The sequence below is a fragment of the Trachemys scripta genome, chromosome 16 (assembly GCF_013100865.1).
Source record: "Trachemys scripta elegans isolate TJP31775 chromosome 16, CAS_Tse_1.0, whole genome shotgun sequence".
Taxonomy (NCBI): Eukaryota; Metazoa; Chordata; order Testudines; family Emydidae; genus Trachemys; species Trachemys scripta.
This window is the reverse complement of record NC_048313.1, coordinates 18878512-18905265: the sequence shown is the minus strand read 5'-3', so window position 1 is coordinate 18905265 and position 26754 is coordinate 18878512. Positions and strand designations below refer to the sequence as shown.

The 26754-nt window shown below is 48.8% G+C and overlaps 1 protein-coding gene across 3 annotated transcripts; it reads right to left on the bottom strand.

Moving 5' to 3' along the window:
* Positions 1-1882: 1882 nt before the first annotated feature.
* EIF4B (eukaryotic translation initiation factor 4B) lies at positions 1883-26394 on the bottom strand. 3 transcript variants are annotated; one of them, XM_034791867.1, is made up of 16 exons: positions 26298-26379; positions 24757-24838; positions 16297-16440; positions 15273-15481; positions 11188-11304; positions 10928-10982; positions 10216-10356; positions 8893-9015; positions 8241-8420; positions 7822-8059; positions 6991-7100; positions 6221-6437; positions 5792-5859; positions 3980-4079; positions 2847-2919; positions 1883-2427 (listed from the first exon to the last, which is right to left on the bottom strand). In XM_034791867.1, the coding sequence occupies exons 2-16, from the start codon at positions 24806-24808 to the stop codon at positions 2347-2349; spliced, it is 1908 nt and encodes a 635-aa protein (XP_034647758.1). In that variant the 5' UTR covers positions 24809-24838; positions 26298-26379; the 3' UTR covers positions 1883-2346. The 3 variants fall into 3 exon arrangements, with proteins under 3 accessions (XP_034647758.1, XP_034647759.1, XP_034647760.1); XM_034791868.1 differs by having other exon boundaries at positions 5792-5856; XM_034791869.1 differs by lacking the exon at positions 24757-24838 and having other exon boundaries at positions 26298-26394.
* Positions 26395-26754: the final 360 nt, after the last annotated feature.

The following is a 26754-nucleotide window of genomic DNA, read 5'->3' as shown; positions in this document are numbered from 1 at the left end:
TTCAGAACAACAATTAGATTAAGAGCGAGGTTGTAATGCAGAAAAAACACCCTTCTTATACCAAGCCAGGGAAGATTTCTGCTCTCCTTGCGCTGAGGAAGTTTTCCTTAGTTTGCAACAGAAGCTGGTGTGGATGTTTCCACAGGGAATATTCCAGGACTGTCCAGTCGGCTTTGGAAAGCTGGTGTGGTACCAATTTAAGAGCTCAGGACCACAGCCTCCAACTGCCAATGGTGGGAGTGAGAGACTTGCAAATGATTTGGGCCTTAGCAGGTATTTTAAAGATTAGCTTTATTTGGAGAAAACAAAACAAAAAACAAAACAAAAAAAAACAAAAAAGGGGATTTTACATAATAAAAGACATCTCCCAGGAAGTCCACTACAGATTACAAATCATTTTCATAGAAGATATTTTTGTACAAATTTTACATGTCTTCAGAATGTGTAAAACGCAACTCAATCAGTGTGACCCTGTCCCGACAGCAGAGGAGAGGGTGGGGAAGAGAATGCTTTTTTCAGATGCAATTTAGTGATAGTCACACCTCAAATACAGCCCCTGCATTATCTAGACCTACGCAATACCGTGTTTGAAATTCAGCTCTGCTGTCCCGGCGGTGGTCCCCCCGTGGTACGTGTTGACCCCTCAGGTTTAAGGTTTTCTGAAACTAGCTAAAAAAAAGTGACTGAAAACCAACCAACTGCAGCTTTACAATGCATCAAATCCAGCACCTGATAGAGAGGAGCAGTGCTTTGTGAGTTTGCCCAGAAGAGAGACAGTCCTAAGTCACGAGCATTTGTGCAATTCTCCTCCCCCCAACTAAGGTAAAAAGGCGACAATTGCTGAATGGGTGCACACCTTGTCAATCAAAGAAGTATTGTCTGTCTCGCAATCCAAATATGCTACACCATGAACGGGTTCTTTCTGAGAACCATATTCTTTAGAAGGCAGTGAAACCCTCATGCTGGTTTGACTATGCCATGAGATTACCACAACTCTGCCGTCAGCTCAGGAAACCTAGTGAGGGTGAATTAAAACGGCTAAAAAATTTAGAATCTGACTTTTAAGACCTTGCCAGTTTTAGGCCAGTGAATATGTAGGGACTGGAGAATCTCTCCTCAGTGGAAGTGTGGGTCAGGTATTCCCTGTACAAGGGCCTATGCCACCAATGCCGTCTGCCTGTTTGTCCAAGTGGAGGGAGTGAGTTGAACAAGCAGATGCAGAGGGGGCAGGAACACATTCTAGATGCACAGAGGCCTGCCCTACCATGCATCTCGATAGCTCTACATGCCCAACCAGAAGAGGGAGCTCTCACTCAAGGAGAGGGGTGCTATTTAAAACGTGTGTGAAAGGGGTGACCCCAGGTGATTAAAGAAGTGGGTAGAAGGTGGCTAAGGAGGGGAGAAGAGATTCCGAGACAGATACCAACCCATGGGAAGATGTCAGATCCTGAAAGTTGGTCAGTCCCAGCAGGGCTCGGAGGAGGCAAGCTGAGCGTTTGTGCCTCCAAAGGGAGGACTTTCACTACCTTGTTAGCATGCTTTGTTCTTTCCCAACTGACTGCTGTCTGAGGCTCTCCCCTCCCCAGGAGGCTGCCGCTGGTGTTCATCGGAAAGCCTGCCTGTTCTTTCCTGCATCAATTGGCCTGACCTGGTACATCACTTGCAGAGACGAGTGTCAGGATTCGAAGCTCATTTCAGAGACGGGCACGGTTCAAAACCCCCTCTCTACCTCAACGTCTCATCCCATCCTCTGCTGTTGGGACAGCAAGACAGTCTCCTTCCCTAGTGCACTGGGTAATGCTTTGTATTGCACTGGGTTTTGGAAAGGAAGAGCTGGCCGTTTAAGGAAGGAAGCCAGAATAAACTCATGGACTAGATATCCTACCTTCAAAGTGATCATTTATTAAGGTAACATTGCAGAATTCATCCATTTAGGCTAGCAAGATGAGGGAGAAAAGCCAGTTCTTCCTTAATTAGCTGTCCTACTGCCCAATCTGCTCAGGCTTCTCCAAGACACCTGGCTGGCTAACATGTTAAACGTCCACTCTAAGTGACAGGGCCTATGCTCAAGTCACACTGGAAACCACGCTGAGTCGCCCTTTTCTTTTTAAAACTTGCACTTCTCTCTCGCTACACTTTGCAGAGATTCTCCAGTTAGTTCAATACTTTAAAGGCTGCAGCAGCATGCAAGAGAAATGGTTTCCTTTTGTTTTTTAAAAAAAGTTTAAGAAAGGTCTCCAGGAGATGTTGAGTTTTACATTTTATTTCTGTCTCGTCTGGTTTGGTTTGCTTTTCCTATGTTCCTGGGTGGCGATCGGCTAGGAGACAGCGCAGGGTCTGGAGATTTTAATCAGTGTAATTGTCTTCCTCCACTTCATCTTCACCATCCACTGACAGAGCAGCGTACTTGCTAACATAGCTGAACTTCTGCAAGAAATACAGCAGGTTAAACGGGGAATGAAACACCAGGTCAGCAACTCGGCAGCCTCTGTGTGACAGAGTTCAACAGCCTGACACTTCAGTTTGGATACATCATTTCATAGGAGAATCACACCCAGCTCCCACTACGTACCAAAGGGTTTTCGCTGTGGTTTTTAATCAAGGTATTTATACCCCACGCCCCTTACCATAGTATGCGAGTACATCCCAAACAATGAATTTATCTTCCCCACATAAGAGGTAGAGGCGGAATAGCCTCATCTGACAGATGGGGAATAGAGAACAGGAGAAGTAGATGGCACTCGGGAAGTCCACGGAGCAGGTAGGAATCGAACTGAGGTTTCAGCCCTCCTCTCCCCACACGCTGCCCTGTGCTTCAAGCAGCAGCTAGTAGATTAAATGCTTACAGAGGCTGTATTCTCGTCGGGCTTCTTTGGCTCAGATGCAGATTGCGAGTCATGATCGTTCTTGCTTTCTTTCCTGCAAGAGTCAGAGTTTCAGTTGAACAAGCGTTCATTTAGCTGGAGGAGCTGCCAATGGAGCCAGTGCGCCACTACCAGGCTACTGCTGTGCCCACGATAGGTGCACACTGGATTTGAAAGGGGTGCCAATCAAGGAGAAGACAAAATGGCCAATTTCACGTCGAACATACAGGCTAGCCATTGGAGTTTCACACAGCCTGGTTCTCAGCCCAGCGCTGACTGCTGACCAGACACAGCAGGCATCAGGCCAGTTAAGGAGGGACACTAGCTTTATAGATCCTCTGCAGGGGAATTAAGTCTGCACGTGCCTACTTCTGGTGGCAAGGGAGGCTGTGTAGCTATTTTAATGACTACTGCTAGACGATTAGGAGCTGGGTAAGTGGACGAAGGAGGGAGTCCTGGCCCGTTCCCAAGGGCATGTCAGAGAGCTGAGCACGTTACTAGCCATCAGCCCTTTCACATAAAAGCCACCTGTATGAATGCTCTAGCAAAAACCCAGGGACTTAAATGAGAAGAGAGGCATCATTGGGGCAGGGCAATGGGGGAGACGCTGACAAGGTGTCTAGGGAATGCAGGAGAAGACCTGAAGGGCTGGATTTTACCCTTCTGGTAAAGGCCCCAAATGAGCATTTTGAAGTTAGTGAGAACTAAAACCGAGGTCAGCTCAGGTGATGCAGTGTTTTTAAAATACCTGGCACAGTCTATTGTAACAGACCACCCCGCCTCATACCCAACTGGAGAACGAGGAGTCATGAGATCATTACACCAGCCAGTGCTTTGTGCTTCAGTTGGCAGTGGGTGCTGAACCAGGCAAAGCCGGCTCCCAGCATGGAAGCATCAGCATTAGCATTACCAACGAGGCAGTAACAGCTCAGTACACAGATTTAAGGCCTGACCCCAGCCCTGCAGACGGCCAGACACGCCACACCTGCCACTGGTTAGGTCAGAGGGGGCTGGTGCGGGACACTGGAATGCTGCTCAAATCTGAAACAGTCGTTGAAATAGGCCTGGCGGGAGGAGAAGGGGAAGATGAGGCACCCCAAGACAGACAGACGTACCTATCTGAATCTTGCCAATGATCTCTACTGCCTCCGTCTCCTGGGCCACTTCGACCTTTTGGAACGCTCTCCTTCCCCTCATCCGGTTTGTTCTCATCTCCTGAAGAAAAAAGGGCCGATGAAACCTTCCCTCTCACTAACATCGCAAAATCTCAACCAACCACTTAAGGCCTGTATCTGAACAGTCCCAGTGCAGCAAGCAGGGGCATACTAGCCTGCCGCACACTAGATGTCGGGTGGATCCTACTGCTGCACACTCGAAGTTCTGTCGTGTGTTTTTAGCAAGCCTGCGATACACATGGCACAACGCTACCCCAAACAGCTTACAGTCAAGGCCCAAAATCCATCTGAGCCTTCCTACTGCCTTTTACCTGCTCCTCCCTATTGGCTCCACAGGGCTGGCTGCCCATGTTCGGAGGGATACCTATTCAGCCCAACTGGCCCCTTTGGCATTTCACTCTCCTAGTTTCTTTGCCTTCCTGCTTCCTCTTTTGTTGGCGTGTCTTCTGTGACCCTCGGTTACTTAAGCAGCCTCCATGTCAAGTTAAGAATTTCAGGGTTCATCCATGACTTGCTTCTTCCTTTTATGAAAGCCTCTTTCTAGAGCTCAGGGATCCCAAAGGCAGTTTTGAGTATCCCTTCCCCCATAAGTAGGGCCCTACCAAATTCATGGTCCATTTTAGTTAATTTCACAGTCATAGGATTTTACAAATCGTAAATTTCATGCTGCTGCTGGCTGGGAGCCCAGCTCTGAGAGCAGAGCTGCGCCAGCAGCAGTGTGGCACGGGATGGTATTGCCACCCTTACTTCTGCGCTGCTGCTGGCGGGGTGCTGTCTTCAGAGCTGAGTGCCTGCCCAACAGCAGCCGCTCTTTGGCCACCCAGCTCTGAAGGCAGCGCAGAAGTAAGGGTGGCAATACCACAACCCCCATAAAACAATCTTGTGATCCCCCCAAAACTCCCTTTTAGGGTCTAGACCCCCAATTTGAGAAACACTGGTCTCACCCATGAAATCTGTAGAGTATAGGGTAAAAGCACAAAAGACCAGAGTTCACGGTCCAGGACGCGTTTTTCATGGCTGTGAATTTGGTAGGGCCCTATCCAAGAGGGTCAATTACATTACTTGGAAGATGCTTCCTGAACCATCTCGCACATGCTACTTCAGACTAAAGCCTCTTTATGCTTGCTCCAAAATGTGCTGTTTTCCAACAGTCTCCTACACAGGCCGTAGCCAGTGGCATTGTTACTGTCTCTACAGCAGGCAGAGGACCTGAATCTCTGTTCTCCTGGGCTGTTAATTCAGCACTTTTCAGGTTAATCCACCCCCCAAACCAGTTAAGCCAGCGTTGAGGCAGGAGGCTTTGCAGTCACAACAGCACGGGAAGTGAGGTTTCCCCAACCACACAACAGAAATGCAGACTAGGGAGGGGGTTACACTTTCAGACCCATGGCAGTTTTCCCTTTGCGGCTGGTCAAACATCTATGCGGACAAAGATGAGTGTTTGAATTCAGTCTGAAGGAACTGTCCATTTCTGCTCCCATCAATGCAGGGAGGAGACTGCTGCCCTCTACTGTCCAGCAGAAGAACAGCTTAAGGTCACTAGAACTTGAATAGAGTTTTTTACCCTTTGGTCCTGCTGAGATCCATAAGCCATACGAGCAATTGCAATTCCCAAACCTGGAACCACCCCTTAACTCCACAGTGCTAATGCCATAGAACTAAGGGCATCAAACCAGGGAGCAGCAGGGTTAGTCCACCTCAGTAATTCTCAACCCTTCTTGCCCTACAAGTGGAAACAAACCCTGACCGTACCTTTCCTGGGAGCACTCTTAGGTGGTGCTCTATCCTCCGACAGCAGGGCTGGTGCTGCCTGGCTGCTGCTAGGAAAAAAAGAACAAAACGTGAACATCAGGGACGCTGCATCCTCGGACAGGTGCTTGGGATACTGCTGACTTGGAGAGCTATTTGCTTCTTGACGAACCTCAGCCTTGGGTTTTCAGCAGCCACATGTGGGTCATACAAGAACCAACCAGAAGCCTCAAAACCAGACTCAAACCTGAGGCCACTGCCTGAAGCTAAGCTCTACAAGGTGAATGCTGCATTCACCATTGTTTCAGTGGAGAACAGAACAGCAGCTCATCTCCATGGGAGTTTTAACCTCCCTTCTGTAACTGGAGCTCCTTGCATGCATCTAGGGATGACAGATCAGACCCCGAGCAGGCACTCAGTACAAACACTCACCTTGTGGGAGAGTGCTGCTCCGTGTCAGAGCTCAGGGAGCGGGCAGGGGGGTTGCTGCTGCGTTTAACCCAGGCGTTCTCCTTCGGCGGTGGTGCTGGCATCACTTTCAGAGGGAGCTTCTCTTCCTTGGGGGTCTTGGAGGTGGGAGACGGGGCATCGTCCTCTTTGCTGAAGGTTTCATTTTCCAAGGACTTCTCGCTCTCCCTCCTTCGGGTGGCTGTAAAGACAAGAGATAGCAGTGAGCACAATGGACGTGGACAGGCAAGACTTCCCCCAAATGTATCTAGCCCAAGGGAGGTGGTCTGGACAGGTCCCCAATTATTCCAATCTGGGCAGCCCGGGTCATCGACCTCGACAGCCCCTTAACTATCACCTTAGGACTCTTGCCTGTCTGAGGCCAGCAGGTTTGACCTAAGATTGCCCACGAGTAACCTGACGAGCGGCTCTTGTGTAGCACGTGACCAATAAAACCTGATTGCTAGAGCAGCCAGGAAGCTCGGCCTCACATAGCACCTGCTCTGTTGCGGGACAGGATGAGGGTACGTTGATGATGGAGGCTACACCAGAGGAGTCTGGTGAACAAGCGTTTGAGCATCACAGATGTTCTTGGTCCCGTGCAACCATCCACCGAGTCTTGCCAGCGATCCTTCCCCACATGCAGCCTACACACGTGACGGGGCTTTCATCAGAAGTGGGGCTAAGCAGCCGACTTGGGAAACTAGTTGACAAAGACAGGCTTGCTCCAGGCTGACTCATCCTGTCCGACTTACTTCTTCCCGTTGGGCCAGTTCCCACGGACGGGCCTGTGCTCCCAGTCTGTGAGGACTCGCTCCCTGTCCGTGAGCGCTCCTGGTTCTCTTCACTACGCCAGCTGGGGTGTCTACAATAGAAAGGTGGAAGAAAGTCTGATCAAACTGTAATGTCCAGTAAGAACTGGGTGTGGGGCTGGAGGAGAGAGTGGGCAAAGGGCCCCTCTGCACCCCAAAGCTGGGAAAGGCAGTACAATTGCTTGGCACATCCCATCTGCTGATCTCAAGAGAGACAGCAAAGGAGGGCTATCACCACTACCTTTCTTTGACGGATGGGCAATGTGGAGCATAGAGATTAATAGATTTGCCCAAGGCGAAACTAGAACTCGCATCTCAACTCCCAGGCCCTACCCACTGGACAAGGCTGCCTCTCTTCAAAAGTCACCCAAGAGAGAATCAAGCCCATCTTCTGACAATACAAGTCAAGAAGGTACAGCTGCCTCGGTGACTAGGACATAGCAGGAGCCCACTACTAGGGCTGACCACTCCTTTTAGGTTTACGGAGCCGCCTGGAATTCTAATGAACGTATGGCCTTTGACAACATTATTCCAAAGGATGAAAACAACCAGACGTTGCAATATTACACAGGGGAACAGTCACATCTCCAGCACCCTTTATCAGAGGGGTACACAGCTTTGCAGGCGTGTTGAGGCTCAGCAACCTAGTATGCACAATTCAGAAGAAGGATGTGATGAGTGGGGCAGCGTGCACACCAAACAACCACCAGGTGCAGTCAGGGAGCTCACGTAGAGAGCTGCTCCCGATGGTGTTCCAGCCCCCGGGCCACCTACCTCTCTCGGGGCCGCCTTTCTAGCCTTGGTTTATCATCCTCCAGTTGACGCTGCAGCTTCTCCTGCTCCTTCTGTAGCCGCTCTTCCACTTCCCGCTCCCTTGCGGCCGTATCCACAGGCTTGGCACCCCCGAAGATAGAGGCTGCGCGGCTGGACTGAGTGGCAGGGGCCACCGAGGAGTCTTCCTCCTTGGGGGCGCTGCGCGGTTTCAGGTTCAGTTTTGGCCTCTGAGTGGGACCTACATTGGATGAAGTGGACAGCGACTGAAGGCAAACGCCATGGGATCTGCTCAGAACAGGACCCCAGGAAGACCCAGCTGGGAGGAGAGAGGAGCACTGGGTGCACTGGCTACCAACCCTCCAAGCTCAGCTTCCTTCCAGCTGTTGAGCCCACCCCCTGAGAACAAGCAGAGCCTTTACCTCTATCATCGCGACGAACTTCATCCCGGGCGTAGTCATCCCGGGAGCTCCACCTGTCCACCCTGTCGTCCCTCCTTTCATAGCGATCTTCGTAACGGTCGCCTCCCCCTCTGAAGTCATCGTCCCGACGGTACCCAGTGCCAAAGGCTCTCCGGCCGCTGCCCACCCTGGAATCGTAGCCTACAGGAGGAGGAGAGGGAAAGCAGCGCTGGTTACTCCTGAGCAATGGGGCATTACACCAGAGGATGGTTGATGAAATGCAGGAGAGGGAGGCCCCTTTAAGTTTACACAACATTCCCCGAACAGGAAGGCAAGAACAGGGCAATGGTGACCTGTACATGCGGCAGCCAACCCAACCTCTCTGGATCTGCTCAGCTAGTGGGCACTATGAAATGTAAGTATCAGGGCAGGTCAGTGCACATCATCTAGCACCAAGAGGATTAAGTGGACTGCAGCTCAGAGGCATACAATGAATGGCCTACCTTCCACCCCCCACTTCTAGAATGGGGAATAACAATAGACCTGGGAGCTGCACAACTGAAGTGGTTTGTCAATGGTTAGTGCAAGCTCTGGACAGAAACAGACTCCAATTGACGTGCAGTTTGATACCCTGATCCATCAGATCATAGGAAAGCCTCTGAAGCCATACTACCTCCTCTATCGTAGTCTCTACTACGGTCATCATAACGATCTCGACCCCCAAAGCGATCCATATCCCTGCGAGGGCCATCGCGATACCGGTCCGAATCATTGTAACGATCGCGGTCCCGATACCCTATAGAGAGAAAGGAAGGTTACAGTATTGAAGGACTACGCACTATTCCCGAAACACTGTGGCTTAGTCTACACTACAAAGTTAGACTGATGTAAGACAGTTTACATTGACCTAATGTTGCCCCGCCGATGCAAGTCACCCACCACACCGATTTAATTCCACGTCTGCGAAAGGCGTTAACGCTTAAGCCAATGTAGTTAGGTCAACGCGGTGTCCATGTAGATAAATGTGTTGCTTACATCACCTGTTGCCTCCCGGGGCTGACAGCCGGAGCCCAAGCCCGGGGCTGACAGCTGATGAGGGATTGAGGGGGTTGGGGAGAGGAGAGCCTGAGCTGTGGTCACCTCCTGGTAAGGGGATGTGGGGAGGATGCAGCAGGGCTCCAGCTGTCAGCCTCAGGGGGGCAGGATTCCAGCTGTCAGTGCCCCACAATGTCAGTTAAAATGGTGCAAGTGCACCTGGTGAGAACGTGCACTGCCGACAGAAGGAGCACAGTGTGGACATTAAAAAAACGAATTAGACTACTGCGGTGGCTGTATGTCGTCTTAATTTTGTAGTGTAGACACACCCTAAATTGACACACCGTCCCAAGGAGCATAGTTGGCAAAGACTATACACGGTTCAATTCATTCCTCCCACCTTTGATCACTTGTTGAATCACATATTTCAGCAGACTGTCTACGGCACTTGCCCAATGGTACTGAAATGTCACGTACATTACCCTCAACGCCCCGGTACAGCAGGGAAGCATTATTACTCATTCTGCAGATGGGAAACAGAGGCACCGAGACGAACTTGCCCAGGGTCATATAACAAACCTGTTGCAGAGCTGAGAGCGGGCCTCAGATCTCCTGGTCCCAGTCAAACACCTGAGCCTACCTACATAGAATGTGTCTGGCCTCCACCCAGTAACTGAATTGGTCACCATGCGCAGAGCAGAAAAGAAGCATGCTAGGATACCATGGTGATGCAGTTTTCCAGCAGACACCATCCGAAAAGGAAGGATATCGCTGCAGTATGAGGGGAACACAGGATCTGACGCCTCAAATCTGGGATCTGCAGATCCACCTTCAGAAACCAATAAATTGCCACCCTCCGCAAATCCCAGAAGAAACCCAAGAGGAGGTGTGGAACTAACATTTCACAGGTAGTGTTTAGATACTATGATGGGCATAGAGGGAGGGTTCTCAGCCAACTCACGGTCTCCAAAGCTATCCTCGCTCCTGCGTGGAGGGTAATCATCAAAGCTATCAGTAGCAGGACGAGCCCTCCAGTCAGTCTCAAATCTCTCCGAGTCCCGGTTGCGATCACGATCTCTGCCAAAGGAGCGATCATCCCTGTCTGCAGAAGGAAGGGAACCAGACAGTCAAGTCAGGCCTGCAAGGTCAAGTCTTCAAATGCCCAAAGGCTGAGCACCAAAGGGGAAATCCATGGATTTGAAATGCACTGAGACTAATACGACATCTCTGCGTTCGGCATGTTGCCTTGCAGTTAATACATCAATGGCAACACGCACCTCTGACAGATGCTTTAGAAGGATGACAGCCCCAGCCAGATTCAAGGACAGTATGTGGGCGGTGGGGCAGAGGAGGGCTGCCCTAATGTTGCAGATCTGTAGCCAGCAGCCTCTGAACATTCCAGCTACCCCTTTAGCAAAGCGTGCAGATGTGCAGAAGCCTGGCCCCTGCAGTGGGTCTGAGAACAGCACACATGAACAAGAAGGACTTGTATGCTGCCTTTGAACTATTTAGGTCAGAGGGAGGTAAGGCTGCCAGCCTGCTCTTCAGGAGCTCCAGTCCTAAGGCAGATTCAGTCATGAGGACAGTTGCCTTGCGGTGTGGGGCCTAATTTGTCAGCATTCAGTTTATCTGATCAGAGAAGAAAATTGCTACCTATTCCAGGCAGTTCTCACCTTTATCCTGAGCTTGATCAGCAACATCCACTCGTATCCTTCTGTTCCCTAAAGACTGAACACACAATACCAGATTCATTAGCCTTTCAGCCTGAGGATGTGGGGGTGCCTAAACAGTTTGTTCTAGGGAGATCTTTGAACACTTCGAGGCACAGTGTCCATTAACCGGGCCCCAGAACACCCTGTGAAGCCACCTGGGATCTGGAAGCAAGAATTTTGGGAATTGCTTTGATCCCATTTCTTTGCAGGTTTCAACTCACCTCTTCATTGAGGCTCAGAGCCCGGAGCAAGGAGTCCAGGTCTTCAAACTCGGCATAACCAAAACCTTTCAACCTCTCCGGATTAGTAGGTTCCCGGGGCAAACGCACAGCACTTATCTGCAGTCAATTGGGAACAGAAAGGAAGATTCTCATTAGAAGGGTCAGGATCCCTTCATGAGCGATGTAGAGGAAGATTGAATAGGACTGGGTTTAACTACACATTCATCTGGCAGCTCAAATCCATTGGAGAAGGCATGTGGTCTCCAAATATGAGATATTGAGTTATCCAAAGTCATGTGACTCAAATAAGATTTATGAATTAAGCAAGCCAGACAGCATAGTTTGCTTGCAGGCAAATAAAAGGATTAGTATATCAGAAACACATGGACCTGGTTCCTGTTTAAAGTGCTATTGTCTGAGAACCCAGATAGTAGTTTGGAATGAAGAATTCGGCACTGGTAAATGGTGTCCGACTGTCAGCCCTGGAGACTGAAGGTCTTTATCCACAGAACAGGGAGAACACAGGCAGTGGCAGAGCAAGCTTTCTTGGCGTTCCTGGTGAAAACAAGGTCTGCGAGTCTTTCAATCTTTAACCTCTGCTGAGAGCTACCAGCAGCAGAGACAACTGCTGCCCCTTCCTCCCCATTTTGCATAGGTCAAAGAAGAGAACTGATCAGAATTGACCTAGGCTGGGGTTAGAACTGGCAGCACAGGTCAGAACGCTTCACACTTACACAATCTGCAAAAGGATCTTTGCCCATCATTACATATGGGCTCTCCCCACCCCACAATGAATGCGCCCTATGAACCCCACTCATTTCCACAGCTTACTTAATGTTACTGGACAAGGTCCTCATCCAAGGCCAATTTCTGACCTGCTTCAATGGAAAGACCCTTCAAGCTAGATTATGGAAAACAGGGACAGCAGTTTTATTGCCAGCTGCACAATTAACTACAGATGACATCCCACTGCCAGGAAGTGCAGCTAACACAACGCTTACTATTAGGTTTGGGATGCAGAACTTAAACTAATATCACCGCTTACAGCACAGTTTGCTTAAAGTAGTAAATGTCACTTCAAAGGCTAAACCAAATTCTATCACATTAATGATTTCCACTTGATTAACCATCAGCACAGTTGCTCCCAGTTGTGCTTCCTGCTTAGAGAGAAACAGCACACAACTCAAAGCCACAGGGTATTATCACAGTGGTTTGTGGAGGTTACACTCAAACAAGGAGCTCAAATTGTATTCAGATAAGCCACATGTGACAAGTCATAGGCTTGATAAAGAATTACAGAAGCTGTTGGGCAGTGGTTAAGAGTGAACGATACGGGCAGCTCAGCAAGCGAGGAAGGAAAAATTCTTGCGATGGTCATTAAACTGACATCCCATATTTATTACGTGCACACACACACCCCATTAATATTTCCCTACCGAATTTGCTCAGTTTGACTCAGTCACAACAAGAGGTTTTTGCTGCTGGAAGAAAAAACATCACCTTGTCAGCTAGGGCAGCTCAGTGTTGTCTTTCGGAAGCATGGACCACCGCCACCAAAAGTACCTAGTCATTTGCTAATGCACCTAGGGTGTAAGTAGAGGATGGGGGCAAGTATTGGATGATTATAAGCAACAGAATGCCACGGAGATTGGTTGGCAGGAAATTAACAAGGCAGTCCCTTACTCTGAGGAGTAAAGATACCAATGAGTTCACCAACTGGTTACGTAAGGCTGTCACCTGTACCGCTACAGCTGTGCTGCTGTGTAAGGTCTCCCATGTAGACATTTTGCTGGCAGGAGAGAGCTCTCCGGCTGGCATAAACAAACCACCCCCAACAAGCGGCATTAGCTATGTCGGCAGGAGAGCGTCTCCTGCCGACACAGCACTGTCCACATCATCACTTTTGCCGATTAAACTTATGTCAACTGACACGTTTTACCGACAAAAGTGGTAGTGTAGACAAAGCCCGATACAGTACATCGGTCACCTCTCAGAGGTACATTCACCATTGCCAGCCACCTAAAGCTCCCGTGGCCTCTATAGATGGCGACACTGAAGCACAGCAAAGTCCTTCCCAAGACTGCCCAGCAAGACAGTGGCAGAACTGGGCCTGGGACTCCTGGGTTCTACTCCCAGCTCTGCCTCAGATTAAGCCCCCATCCACTCTTAGCCACTTACTAGACCTCGTCTCCCTTATTCTTCCCATTTATTTTTCAGCTATGTGGAACTTGAGCATATGAGATGAGAAATGGCTTCTTCTCTGCATGCTAAGTATTCTAGGTCTTCGGCACAGCCTTAGGCTGCTATATGCAGCAAGTGCTATGAAGTCTATTGCAACGGCCAGGACACTGATGAACCCCCTGTTGTACTGTCATAGGCACCTTGCTCATGCAATGCCCTATCCTGCTCCCTCTGCTGAACAGGCTGGAGAGCAACTTTGACTAGGGAGTGGAAGAGATCCCATCCCCGGGGCTGCCTAACCCTCAGCTGTTATCACTCGGGCTCCCATCCGACTCATGGCTTGCTGCAGGAGTTTCACCTATCCTATTACTTCCAAGAAGGAGGGGATGCTGCATCAGTAGGCAGAACAAATGAGTTATAGATGCAAGCTGAAACGGACAAGAAATGCAAGCAATGTCATTTTGACCATGAGCTCCGCTGCTCACAGCAGATTGTTATCATCACGTGGGCAACATTCAGTTTAACACCCAATGGGACATCAAGTAATATTTTACATTGACCTTCAGCACCACTGTGATGCGTTATTTCAGGAAGGGGAAAGAATTTCCTACCTGTAATTCTCTCCCCTCCACCACCACTCCCCTCTATTCCAGGCCTTCCAAAAGAAGACAGTTTGAGCCTCCTGCTTGATTAGGACTGAATTAATAGTTCATAGCAATCTGGACTCCTCTTTAAAGCTATCTCCTTCCTCAGTCAAGTTGCCACCCAGTCTAGCAAGTGCCACAGGTGAAACCCAGAAGAAACTCTCCTTCAGGCTGAACCTGTGGGACCCCGTCTGGCCTCTGGCTGTTCAGACTTTATGGGCATCTGAAGACTGGATTCCCAGAGTCCCACAGACCTTATGTAGTCCTGCTGGCAGCTAAGGGTTCATAGAGGAAGACAATCCCAAATTTGTACCCTAATGGCAAGGAGAAGATCCTCAGAAAGAGACTGACACAAACAGTTTCTGCCTTTGCTACCAGAACCAGGAGCTGCTTCCTTTATGTAGACAAGCTTGCTAAATCAACCACAGAAGCAGAAATCTCCTTGCTTGGTCTACAGACAGGAGGGGGACAGACTATCCATGGTGCACAAGATAAAAGGCTTTCAAGAGTGGCTCTCCTGCTCAGTGGCCCTTGTTATGGAGAAGCCTGGGGCTCAAGCAACAAACCTTCTAAGATACTTGTCTTGTTAGAAGTCAACTTGTTCTTCTAGCTTCTGCGAGCGGCCTCAGCGGCTCTTAGCAGCAAATGGCTTGCAATGAATGCTTTTATGCTCTTGGGTGGGCCCCAGAAGACAATACTATTATGGGTATGTCTATGCACTGGGGTGCAATTCCCAGCTCAGGGAGACATACCCACGTTAGCTCTGATCAAGTTAGTGTGCTAAAAATAGCAGTCTAGCTGCAGCAGTGGAAGGGGCTAGCCGCCCCGAGTTCAGAGTCTGATAGAAAGCACATACTTGGGGTGGCTAGCTTCTCCCGTTGCATACATCTCCACTCTTTTTTAGCATGCTAGCTCAGTCATGAGTATCTCCTTGAGCTGGAACTTATATCCCAGCTTGAAGTGTAGACACAGCCTCAGAATGTAACAGGACTGAGCGCCAAGGGCACAAACCATGCAGAAGTGGGATCCATACAGGCAATTCTGGGCTTTACTCCTAACTCCATTCACTGTTTGGGTGATGTTGGACAAGTCATTTCAGTCTGTAGAACTGGTATAATATCACGAGCCTCTACAGGGTGCTGAGAGCTCAATAGATTAGAGCATTCCACAAGCCATAAGTTACGTCCCACCTGCCTTCTGCTGCCACATGGCCCCTGTATGTGTCTCACAAACTTAAAATTCTGCATAACAGATACTCACGTTGAGTCCTCTGAAGAAGTCCTTGATGGACTCTTCTGACACATCATAGGGCAAGTTTCCCAGAAAGGCAGTGTACGGGGGCGACTTTGGGAGACGGCTTCTGTCTATATTGGGTTCCCGAGCAGCCCGAGGTGCGGTGGGCAGGATGGACCGGTCAATTGGTGCGGCTCGGTACATATCATCATCATTACTATGCCAAGTGGTGGAAACTAGAAGAGAAATTTTGCACATGGTCAAGACATACTGAGCTAGTCCCCCAGAGAGTTTATAGATGTTGATGCCTCTCAGATCCCCTCTTCATTGGGATTGTTTGAATTTACTTGCAGCCCCCTCAGCTGTAAAATAAAGGTATTAAAGATGGTCAAGAAAAATGTTCAGCAATATTATAAACAATCCCACAATTAAATTAAACTGTGTCACGTATTTTAGGGCACCTTTCCCCCAACATATCATAGCACATATGCTGCACAAAAACATGAGATCCAGCTAATGAACAAAACTGGATGAAGAAAAAAACCCAAGAGTCCAAGCTGGTGATAAAACGGGGACAAAATGGTCAAATACAGCAGACAGAAAAGTTTTCAGTGAGCTCTGAGTACAGCCAGTAAGGGACAGAGTCAGGGAATGAGCTACCTAGATGGAATCCCTGAATCAGGACATCTCTGCTGCGAGCCCCAGACCAAGCCTCAGATACAGAAGAGAGCTCAGCTGGTCTCTCAAAGGAGTTAGGTGTTACTTGTAGTGCCAAATACTAAGTGTCACTGAAAATTTTCGTTCTTTCCCCGTTGATGTATAAGACTCTCACAAATGCAGGGAAACTATATACAGAACGTGACAGTGAAACTGACCAAAGTGCTGTCAAGTGCATCATGAACAAGCTAAAAAAAAAATTAAGGCACTTTTCCTGTAATCTTTTAGCTTCAAGATGTATTAACATCAGTAGGTTTCACTGACACACAAGCTATTCAGGGACAGTACCTAGAGACAGAACGCTAATAGTACGGAAACTTGGGAACAAACGTACCATCTCCTTCCAGGTCATCTGTTTCATCGGCCCAGCTGACTGGTTTTGGAATAAAGGTGGTTCCACCGCCACCACCGCTGCCACCATCCTCTGCCAGAAAGTCCGTCAGAGTAAGGGTTTTCCCCTTCTTGTTCTTCTTCTTAGCTGTTAAAGGGGAGAAGGGGACAGATGTGAGTAACATCTGGGCACAATTAATTCCATTAAACAAGACAGGGAATGGAGGAGTTACCGCCCATCACGATGCCTACGGAGGCAAGTATCCTACATGCTCGGGAAGAGCAGGCAAAAGTAACGTATCACCTCTAGGCCAAACCTCACCAGCACAAAACCACACCCCACCATTCCCCCAGACTGGGAGAACAAAAGCTTGTTATATAGCATTAGACTGCCAGACTAGTCTATGGAGTTGAAAGACTTTTTATTCATGGGTCTCCACCATAACTTTTGTTGGGCATTTGACTCCTGCTATTTTAATTGGCATCTCTATGAACTGACACCAGAGGAATTTTCACTAGCACTTAGCATCTCTGGCTGTGGCTTGTGGCCTAAGGATTCAGGCCTATATTCAGTGAGAATGGGACAGAAAAAAGACCCGTTTTGCTGTTCTCTTCAGGACCCTTCTGATAGATTGGATTTAAATTAAAAATCTCACTTTGAACCTTCCCCACTTTTTTCCTAGCCCTTGTTAGTTCAGATGGACCTCTCTACTTTCATTCCTTTGTCCCAGAGCATCCCTTCGCTACATGAATTACGGCGACACCCACAACCTCTACTTAGAATGGACAATTATTCGAAGGCCTCTGTGACCCTCCTGTGAAAAGGCTACAGCCCCACCCATTCTACTTGTGCTGGGAGTTCCTGGCTTCTAAGTGAGTAATATACTATTGCCAACAAGGTGGCTGAAATGCTATTGTGAGAGAAGCATGCAGGTCACCTGAACTATGAGAGCGACTGGACGCTCTGGTAGGACTGTATCCCATTTGAACCCTTTCACGGTCTATTTTACGGAGGAAGGATGGTCTAATGGTCAGTGCTAACCAATTCCCTGATCTGCTACAGGCTTCACATGACAAGTTACTGAGGTCTGGTCTACACAAAAATTAGATCGACCTAGCTTCATCACTCAGGGCTGTGAAAAATGTCAGTGTAAACATGGCTAGGTCAACTGGAGAATTCTTCCATTGACCTCGCTAAACCACTTTTCCAAGAGGCAGTAGTACATAGACAGAAAAAAACCTTCCGTTGATGTAGGAAGTGTCTATGCTACAGTTGGCACAGCTTTCAGTGCCGACATGGGACCCGAAGCACAGAGATTCAGGCCATCTGTAAAACAGGATAACAGCAATGCTCTGCCTCACACAGAGATTGTGAAGAGAAATGCATTTAAGACTGAGATGCTCACTGGTGACAGTGGCAAGAAAGTTCTTTAGATAGGTTTAAGTGCACTCAAATATGCAATAAGTCTGGTATTCTATACATGCAACGAGGGAGATCAGCTATTCTGAAAGCCTGATAGTTTTAAAACACAAGAATTGTAGCTAACTTTAATTGTACACCTGGGCAACTTCTATTTTGTTTACATTAACAAAAAGACTAACACACTAATAAATAAATTAATGGAGATATCCCATCTCCTAGAACTGGAAGGGACCTTGAAAGGTCATCAAGTCCAGCCCCCTGCCTTCACTAGCAGGACCAAGTATTGATTTTGCCCCAGATCCTTACGTGGCCCCCTCAAGGACTGAACTCACAACCCTGGGTTTAGCAGGCCAATGCTCAAACCACTGAGCTAACCCTCCCCCTGTAATCAGGTACTTGCACATGCATAGACAGAACTATGCAACTGAACAATGAAATGACAGCACAAAACCACCCCGTGATAACACCGAGATCACGTTTGTTATTCGGTAACCAGCACAGCATCGCACATTTAGTGGAAATCTGTGCTGTGCATGTGCAAAGCAAGAGCATAATTCCTTACTGATCCCCTATTCACACACTCACAAAATAACCCACCTTGAAAGATTCAGCTTTTCAAATGCAGCATGTGAATTATGTATGTACAAGACAACTCAATATTGGGTTTCTGTGGTGGCAAAAGACCAAAGCAAAAAAACAAAAGATTTTCACCTGCATATAACTCAAAACTAGTAAGCAATTTTCTTAAACTTTCAAAATGCCACCTTAAGGCCAAAAACGAGCACGGATGAGTGTTAATGGAAACTGGACATTTTAAAATGGGGAAGTTGATGGAATTCTAATAAACTTGGCTTGAGTTTTCAGAAACGAGTGATTTTGGGTTCTCAACTTGAGACATTTTACAGGTGCTCAATTTTCTGTGGACAGATGCTCAACCCTTCTGAGAGTCAGGCCCTTCCAAAGTATCTCAAGTTGAGCATCCAAAACCACTGATAAATGTAGGCCTTTCTCTTTAGTAGTTGCTACAATAAACTTTAGTAGAAGCGTTGCTGCATTTCATACAGATCTCTTACCAATCTTCTGGCAGGGGAATGAAGAACTGATCTCTGTATTGTGACAATTAGTACCTTTCAATAAATACATTTTATGAAAAATAGATCTTACTAGCTTTCAAATACGTTCTGCAACTGCCAATAAACCAGCCCTTGTCTACCATTCTCTTTGGTACAAGCAGGGAACTGCTCACTGACAGCACAGAAAATGTTTCTTCTTCAGGTGGATGAGGATCAGTATTATGACTGCAAATTGGCTACAAGCATGTAGCTGTATAGCCCCTAGCACTAAGAGTAACATCGAGTTCTGGCTGCACAATGAATATCCGATAATACCTTCCCTATTACCCAACCTATTTCCCACCTTTCAGCACACCGGATTTACTTTGTATCCCCATATTCCCCTTTGGTCTCAATCCAGATTGTAGCATAGCAAGAGGCCTCACCTCTGCTATTTTAGCTCTCCGCTGCAACTCCTGGGACATAGTGCCCTACAGAACACCTAAACTCTCTGGGCATCCAAGAATATCTACAGAAAAGTCACTGCCCAGAACTGCCACAGAAATGTTAGGCCAGGCTCTCCACAGGGTCTTCATCCTGAGTGTCTTCTACCAACACCCAGGGAGGGGCACAGAATAGGCCAACTCTTTTTGCTCAGCAGTTTTGTTGTTTGCTCTGAATCTAATGTGACATTCCTGGAAACCTTCCCTTTATTTTAAGCTTCAGCAAACAACCTGGAAGACTTTCTGCTATGGGCTGTCAGAGCAGTGTAACCAAAGGAGCCCTATCAGCTGCTTCTCTTTAACCACCTGAGGAGAGAAAAAAAAGACAAGCTTGGAAAGCCTGCCAGTCTGCAGTGAAATGCTGCCATCATAGGCAGACAGATATCAGTATTTTTGCTCCTACAGGCCAATAACCTGGCAGCGACCAATTTTACAGCCTCCCCATCCACGTTGCCAGTTGTGCACAAGAACGTAGACTCTGAACATGGGCAGGTTCCACTGATTACTGCCATATGATAACAGGGCATGCCACGACCCAGACCATCAGGCTTCTCTCATCCACCCAGTCAAATACAGTGTGATAAGATTAGCCAGGCCCTAGGAGGCTCTTTAGAATTCCCCTTAGGTTGGTCAGAGCAGGTATTACTTGTAGCACTTCCTACACTGATGCAAAGCTTTCCAAATCACCAATGGCTTTCATGGGGGTGGTAAAGAAGTCGTATGAGCAAGCTTACCCATCACCAGCGTTCATTCAGTGTCTTAAAGAATGTGTCTTTAAAATGGAGTTTCCAGATCACGGGCTGGTTTAAACCTACACACTAGGCAAAGGATGTGTTCAGCATTAATAAGTTTAGCAATGTGGAATGACACAGAACCCGTATTGGGATTGTAGGATGCAGGTCTGCTCTCTCCTTTGGCTTCTACTAGCTCCTTGAGGACGTTCCAGCTTTGAGCTTCAGCCTTTAGCGCCCCCTCTGCATGCCTTATGGAGCCTGGACCTCAAGGATTTCACTGTGCCCATCTTCACAGGCAGGCTCACATCCAAATATTTTCATTACTGGGCCAGATTATTCCTCCACCCAAATGACAGGAAGGAAGGCCATTGAAGCCAGAATGGTATAAAATTGGTGAGAGGGGAATCAGACCGCTAAGCTAGGGCCATCTGGTCCCAGAGACATCAATGGGACTTCTGCAGAAGATCAAGGGTAGCCCATTGCATTCAGCATCACACAAAGGACACCTTTAGGGGTACCTGCTGTGTTTCTATTCGTTCCCCTTCTTTCTGCTCCCACCTCCCTACCTCTGGTCCGCCCAGGCTTGGAGACTGCTTGATATTTTCTACTGGGAGGGAGGGTCTTTGCATGACTATTTCTCCTCCAGCAGCTCCCAAGAAATCTATTTCTCTGCAACTTGCCCAGCTTTCCCTACCAGCATACAGAGGGAGTCCAGCACCACCTAACTTTTCTTCCCTTTCTCAAGCAGTGACTCGCTCTTGACTGCCCACAACATTAAACAACTACACTGCTTACAGCAGCATATAATCTTCTCAAGTAAGTTTGACGACAGGGCACTTCCCATGCCCTACCGGGCAGCTCAATATACGAGATGAATTGGTTCAGACGTAGCAGCTTTAAGTAAGTTTACTTACTTTCCTCTGCTGCCTGCATGGTAACTGGGCAGATCCTGAACAAAGATACATGGCATTTGCTTGAACTGCTCGTCCTTCTCACTTTCCTCCCCCCCCCCAGCCCACTCTAGAGTCTAAATCCTGCAGCAAAGCCACATGGTCCTTTTTTTTATTAAACCACCTCATTTTGTTGCCATGGAAGCAACTGTGAAATCACAGATTCAGCATTATGACTTCATGGCTAGGCCAAGAGGAGGAGGGGAAAAAACCCTGAGGCACAGGCAGTTTTGACCTCAAGCAAGATGGGAATGGGCTTGGAGCCTTAAAACTCCGCCAACCTCGCAGGTTGAGTTCCAAGGAGTAACAGTGAGCTCCAGTTAATAAGACATTCAGTTCCTATGGCCAGGAGGAATTTTGAGGTGCCAGGACGATAAACAAATGGGGTAGATTCTCCTATCCCATTTTGCTAGCCCCTATTTTAATCCATCACCTATGAAGCCCGCCCTGCAGTTACTATCCTCCTAGCAGAGGTCTTACCCAGTGCTTTCTTATCAGTAGATCTCAAAGCACTTTACAAAGGAAGTCAGTATCATTATCCAAATTTTACAGGTGAGGAAACTGAGGCAGGGAGCAAGGAAGCTACTTACCCAAGGCCACAGCCAGCAATGAAACTCAGGCCCCAAATCCCAGTCCAATGCACTATCCACTAAGCCATACTGCCTTTTCCAGAGCCCCTCAACAGCACTCAGGGCTGGCCTACACGACAAAGTTCGGTTGGCTTAACTACATCGCTCAGGGCTGCGAAGTTTCATTCCTTGTGCAATGTAATTAAGCCAGCTTCAGTCGCAGTGTAGATACCATTAGGTTGACAGAGGAATTCTTCCACCGGGAGAGGTGGATTTACTACTGCAATGAATAGGGTTTTTCCACCGCTGCAGTTAAGTGTCTGCTTTCCAGCATTGCCGCCTCACTGCTGTAGCATTTCTAGTGTAGATGTACCCTCCGTCATCCAGAGGAGTCAGAGGGATCTACACAGAGTCCATGCTGACTATGGAAGTCAGAGAAAAGACTTGCAGCTAGGCTTCTTACATGGCAGCAGTGACTAATATTTGATCACAGGGCCAGCCCACTTTGCACTCTACCTAGAATAATGCCCTATACCCAAAATCTGTCAGAAGTAAGTGATTAATGGAGAGTCTATATAATTTACTGGAACTATTTGAGTACAGAGGCACAGGTTTATTGCTTCCTCCCTCCCCCATCACTCAAATGATATCACCAACATCCCCCTACTTCACTGCAAACATCTCTTTTCTTTCAGGTTGCCTTCTGCTCTACCTTCTCAATTCCTGTCACACACCTAATTCAGTGACCAGACTTCCAGACACTGCACAGAACATGGCCTCACCAGTGACTAAACCAGCACTATAGATAATTAGATTTAAATGAGAAACGTCTACCCTGGGGTGAGCTTTAGAAGTTCATAGCCACTGTATTAGCCGCTCAGTTTACAAAATGTAGTTATTTTAAAGGTGGTCACACAAAATCCACATGCTGCTACCTGTGCAACTTTGGAGTCTTCCAGAAAACCTCAGGGGTAAAGGTCGCATGATGTTTAAGGTGACCCTCTTGATGCAGCAGAAGAAATTGAAAAGACTTCAACATGCCCCCCCTTCCTGCAAAATGCTCTAGTCTGATGTCTTTACCGTATACCCTGGGAATGCTATCGCTGAGTATAGCAAGCAGGGATTGCAAGATGATAGGGGAATCTAGCTAACCTTTAAGAACTATCAATTGTTAAAGCACTGGAGTCTACAAGGACCGAGAATTAGAATTGGGTTAGTCCTCTAGGACGGTTAAAGTTCAGTTTGTCCGGGGTAAACTCCTGGAATTATGACATCGGCCAAGGATAAAAACTGGCAGCTCAGCAGCAGCGCCGTACTGCAGTGACTGTCTTGGAAAACGAGGCTTAAGTGCCCTCCTGCTGTAGGCCAGCGTTGCTCAGAAAGAAAGTGGCTGAAGGTGTGTTTCATGCATGTTCCCGCCCCCCAAGGACGTCTACTTGGTGTCAATGATTGGTTGCTAAATGACAGCAAACGCACTGCTAATTAGAGCAGACACTGCATTCATAAAACCTGCAGGCTGGCTGTTTGCTCAATTTGCATCAAATGGCTGACACGTCACAGGAATGAACAGTATGAAGCAACTTCTGTTGCTGAACGCAGCGCTGCTTATGCATCACTGAACCTGTCAAAACCTCATCCGGCTCAGGAAGAACAATGCAGGGAAAGCCACCTGGACAAAAGAAGCCCTTTCTTGCCAGTTGTGGATTTCCAATAAGGCCAGTATTAGCAGCTTCTGCTCATCTCAAGGAGGCAATCTCCAAACTAGGCACCAGTTATACCTGGGAGCACCAAGCCCTCCAAGAGTGTTTTCTTAACATCTTGCTGTTGGAACTGGAATCAGAATTTACCCAGCTGCTATATACAAACAAAAATCATGCTACTGCTCTACTCAAACTTAGCTTATTGAAACATTACCATTATTAAGAGATGTACGGAGATCTAGGTTTTATTAATGCAGCTTTGTAGAACTGCTGGGAAATTTGACCAGCCCAGGCACAAAGCCTATTTGCTTATCCTTTGATACAAGGTTGAAAATGCTAGGTTTTTATTATTATTATTTATTATTATTATTATTATTATTAAACTTACCCCATTAAAAAAGTTACCCCAGCAAATGTGAAAATAAAAATTCAAGGCAGAATTAGTATATTGTAAGTATTATATTTAATGTCGCTCTAAATGAGTGACTTAAGAGATTTTGTGTGTTTCATCACTTTCCCTTATCCTTAAGCTCAAAGCAATATTTTGCTTTTTGGGCTGCACCAATGCATAAGCACATCATGGGCTCAGGTTCTAGTCAGCTACAGACCTGTTTGTGCAAACACCTAGGAGAGAGGCAGGTATTTCTGTATTTCTGCCTCAAACTGCTTACTATGAAATATGGGACCTTACAGTTCTGCTGGTGGAACTCCAAATGGCATCTGCAAATTCAGAGTGTTTCAGTTTTGCTTAACTATCCTTATCCATGCCCCCTGACATTTCAGTCATACAGAGAGAGCAACGTTATTGCAGCTCATATGGGATGTAGTTGGTTGCGTACATAACTCAGAAAGATGAAATATTACTCATTTTAGATGAAGAGTGAATGAAGTGAAGAAAATTGCCCGAACAGTTACACTCATGCCTTGACCTTTCCTACATGTCAAACGCTGCACTTACCATCCTATGAAAAATGAATGCAACAACACACACACATTCTGCTGCCTTTTCTCTATGGAACTGAATGGGACACAGCCGACCGAATTAGTACCAATGGACTCTCATACAGCTAGGGCTTTTGTGGTTACTGTCATCAGAAGCGTAACCAGTGAGATAAGAGACAGAAGCCAGTTTATTTTAAAAGCTCTCCGCCTAGTTAACTGCAGAACCTCCGTATAACCCTAAAACAAAGGCATCCTAACTCAATAGCTACAGACCCCTCAGTTCCTAATGGAGCAATACTGGCTGAGTGCCAGGAAGAGTCCAACAGAGTTAAGCCAATCTTTCACATAAATTAATGGGAGACCCATTGTTCCAGACAGGGTAAGACTATATTTAAATCATGGAGCTTCCCCCACCCCAAACAAACAGGCCTTTAGCTCCAGAGAGGTTTTCTAAATGAATAGCATTTGTTGAAGGAATGTTCCAAAGGGATAACTTACAATAAGGGGTATGTGATTAAACTCTTCAGCATGGGGACTTGGGTTCAGAGGGTTAGAAAGAAGAGCCCTGCTAGGAGATTCAAGGGTACGTACCTTCCAGCTTATTTTGGATAATACCTGCAGATAATGGTGCAGTCTGGTGCATTTCAAAGGCATATAAAAGTCACTCTTCAGACTAAGACAGTAATAGAAATTCAAGTTCAACATCATCCAGGGAGGTAAATGAATCTCAACAGCAGAGAAAGCCCTTCCAGTTTAGAACGGCCAAATCTTTCCCCTTTTATTCTGAAGGGAAGGTAAATACTGCAATGCTTTTCCCCACCCCTCCTGGATTCGGTCCTGACCCTATGCACCATATTAGAAATACAAGGCAGGCAGCAAGCCCTGGAAGGGGCGGGGAGCCATGTACATCAAAGAGAAAGGGGCAGAGGAGCTGTACAGAGCAGGGCACAAACCCCATTTCCTGCAGTAGAAGGGGCACTGAATCCCTACCACCCAGGACACAGGGCTGGGACAGCAGCAGATCCTGCCTGGGGGAGGGAGAACTCTACAGAGCAAGAGGAAGGGTGTTGCAACAGGGCCAGGCAAAATGGCGGGGGGCAAAGATGTGTTCAAGAGGGGGGTGCAACCTCCCAGGAGAGGGTCTGCCCAAGTCCCTGAGGACAGAGATAAGAGATGCAAACTAGCGAGGATCTGATCTGTGGCAAGTGCACAGCCTGGGCTGTCCTTTTCTCCCGAGAAAGGGACCATGTGGGCAAACTGCACCCTCTGGGGGTGAGGCAGGAGCGATACCCAGCACTGGGGGCAGGCCGCAGCCCCCCCCCCCAAGGGGTTCTATGCAGAGTGGTCAGGCCGCACCCCTTAGTTTTGGGGTGGGGGAGAAATCAGGGGCACCCTGCACCCCCTGCCCTGTCCTGGGGGAGATGATGCAGCACTGAGGGAACTCGGGGGCAGCCCCCGCTGTCTGGGGGGCCCCACGTGGCGGTGGGAACTCCTGGTCTGTCCGGGGTGGGGGGGGGGGACTGGGCACACTGACAGGGCCCGGTACCCCGCCCTCTCCCAGGAGAGCTGGGCCCGCGCACGCACCCGGGCTGGGCACCGCCCGCAGCCAGTGGCTGTTCCACCCCCCGCCCCCTCCGATCACCAGCGCACCCACGTGGGTGCCGCCCAGTCTCCTTCTTCCTCTCTCCGCGTCCGCTCCCGCCCCCCCAGCTAGCCAATCCCTGCGCTTGCGCAGTCACGCGACCGAAGGTTCCATCTGGCTCCCCCGTCAATCACCGGCGGCGCGAGCCGCCCCTCCCCCAGCTGCCCCCCCCCCTCCCCCTTACGGTAGGCTGGCGCGCGCCGCGGCTCCGAACGTTTCGGGATGGAACGTTCCGAGCCGCGGCGCGCTCGCCCCGGCTGCCTGGGGAGGGGGACAGTGCGCGCGCACGCCGGCGAGGCCTGAGGGGAGGGGAGGTGCGCGCGCGGGCGATCCCTGCGTGGAGGAGAAGACCGACAGGATTCGCCTCGGTCGGGCCGGGAAGGGCGAGGGTCGGGCCGGGGTGAGGAAGCGGGTAGAGTCCTCGGGCCGGAGGAGGGACCCGGGCCCGGCTCAGGTCTCCAGGGCCCGGAGGCCGCCGAGCACCACTCACCTGAAGCCGCCATGTTGGGCAGAGGGAGAGAAGGCAAAGGACCCGGATGGCGCCGTCACGTGACTATAGCGAGGCAAAAGCCCTCCTCCCGAAGGGGCGGGGCTCCAGGGGAGAAGGCGGGGAGGGAGCGCGGTCGATTCTGCGATTCCGGGCGATGCAGATCAAGTCCAAGGGCAGCGCAGCGGGCGGGCGAAGGCACGAAAATAACGGGGGGGGGGATTCTTCGTTTAGCATCGCCGCACGCTCTCGATTTTCCGACGCCAAGATGGGGAGCTGGAATTGCCACGGCTGTGGGGCTGTCAGTAGTGCTCGCCCCCCACCCGGGGCCAACCACAGCCCCCCAGTGCAGCTCCCGCGGGGGCCCCACCCTCCCTTTGAGGATGTCTCTGGTTGGCTGTGGGGGCAGTGAGAGGGCTGGGGATGTTTTGGGGGACAAGTTGGGGGGCAGTTAGTGGGG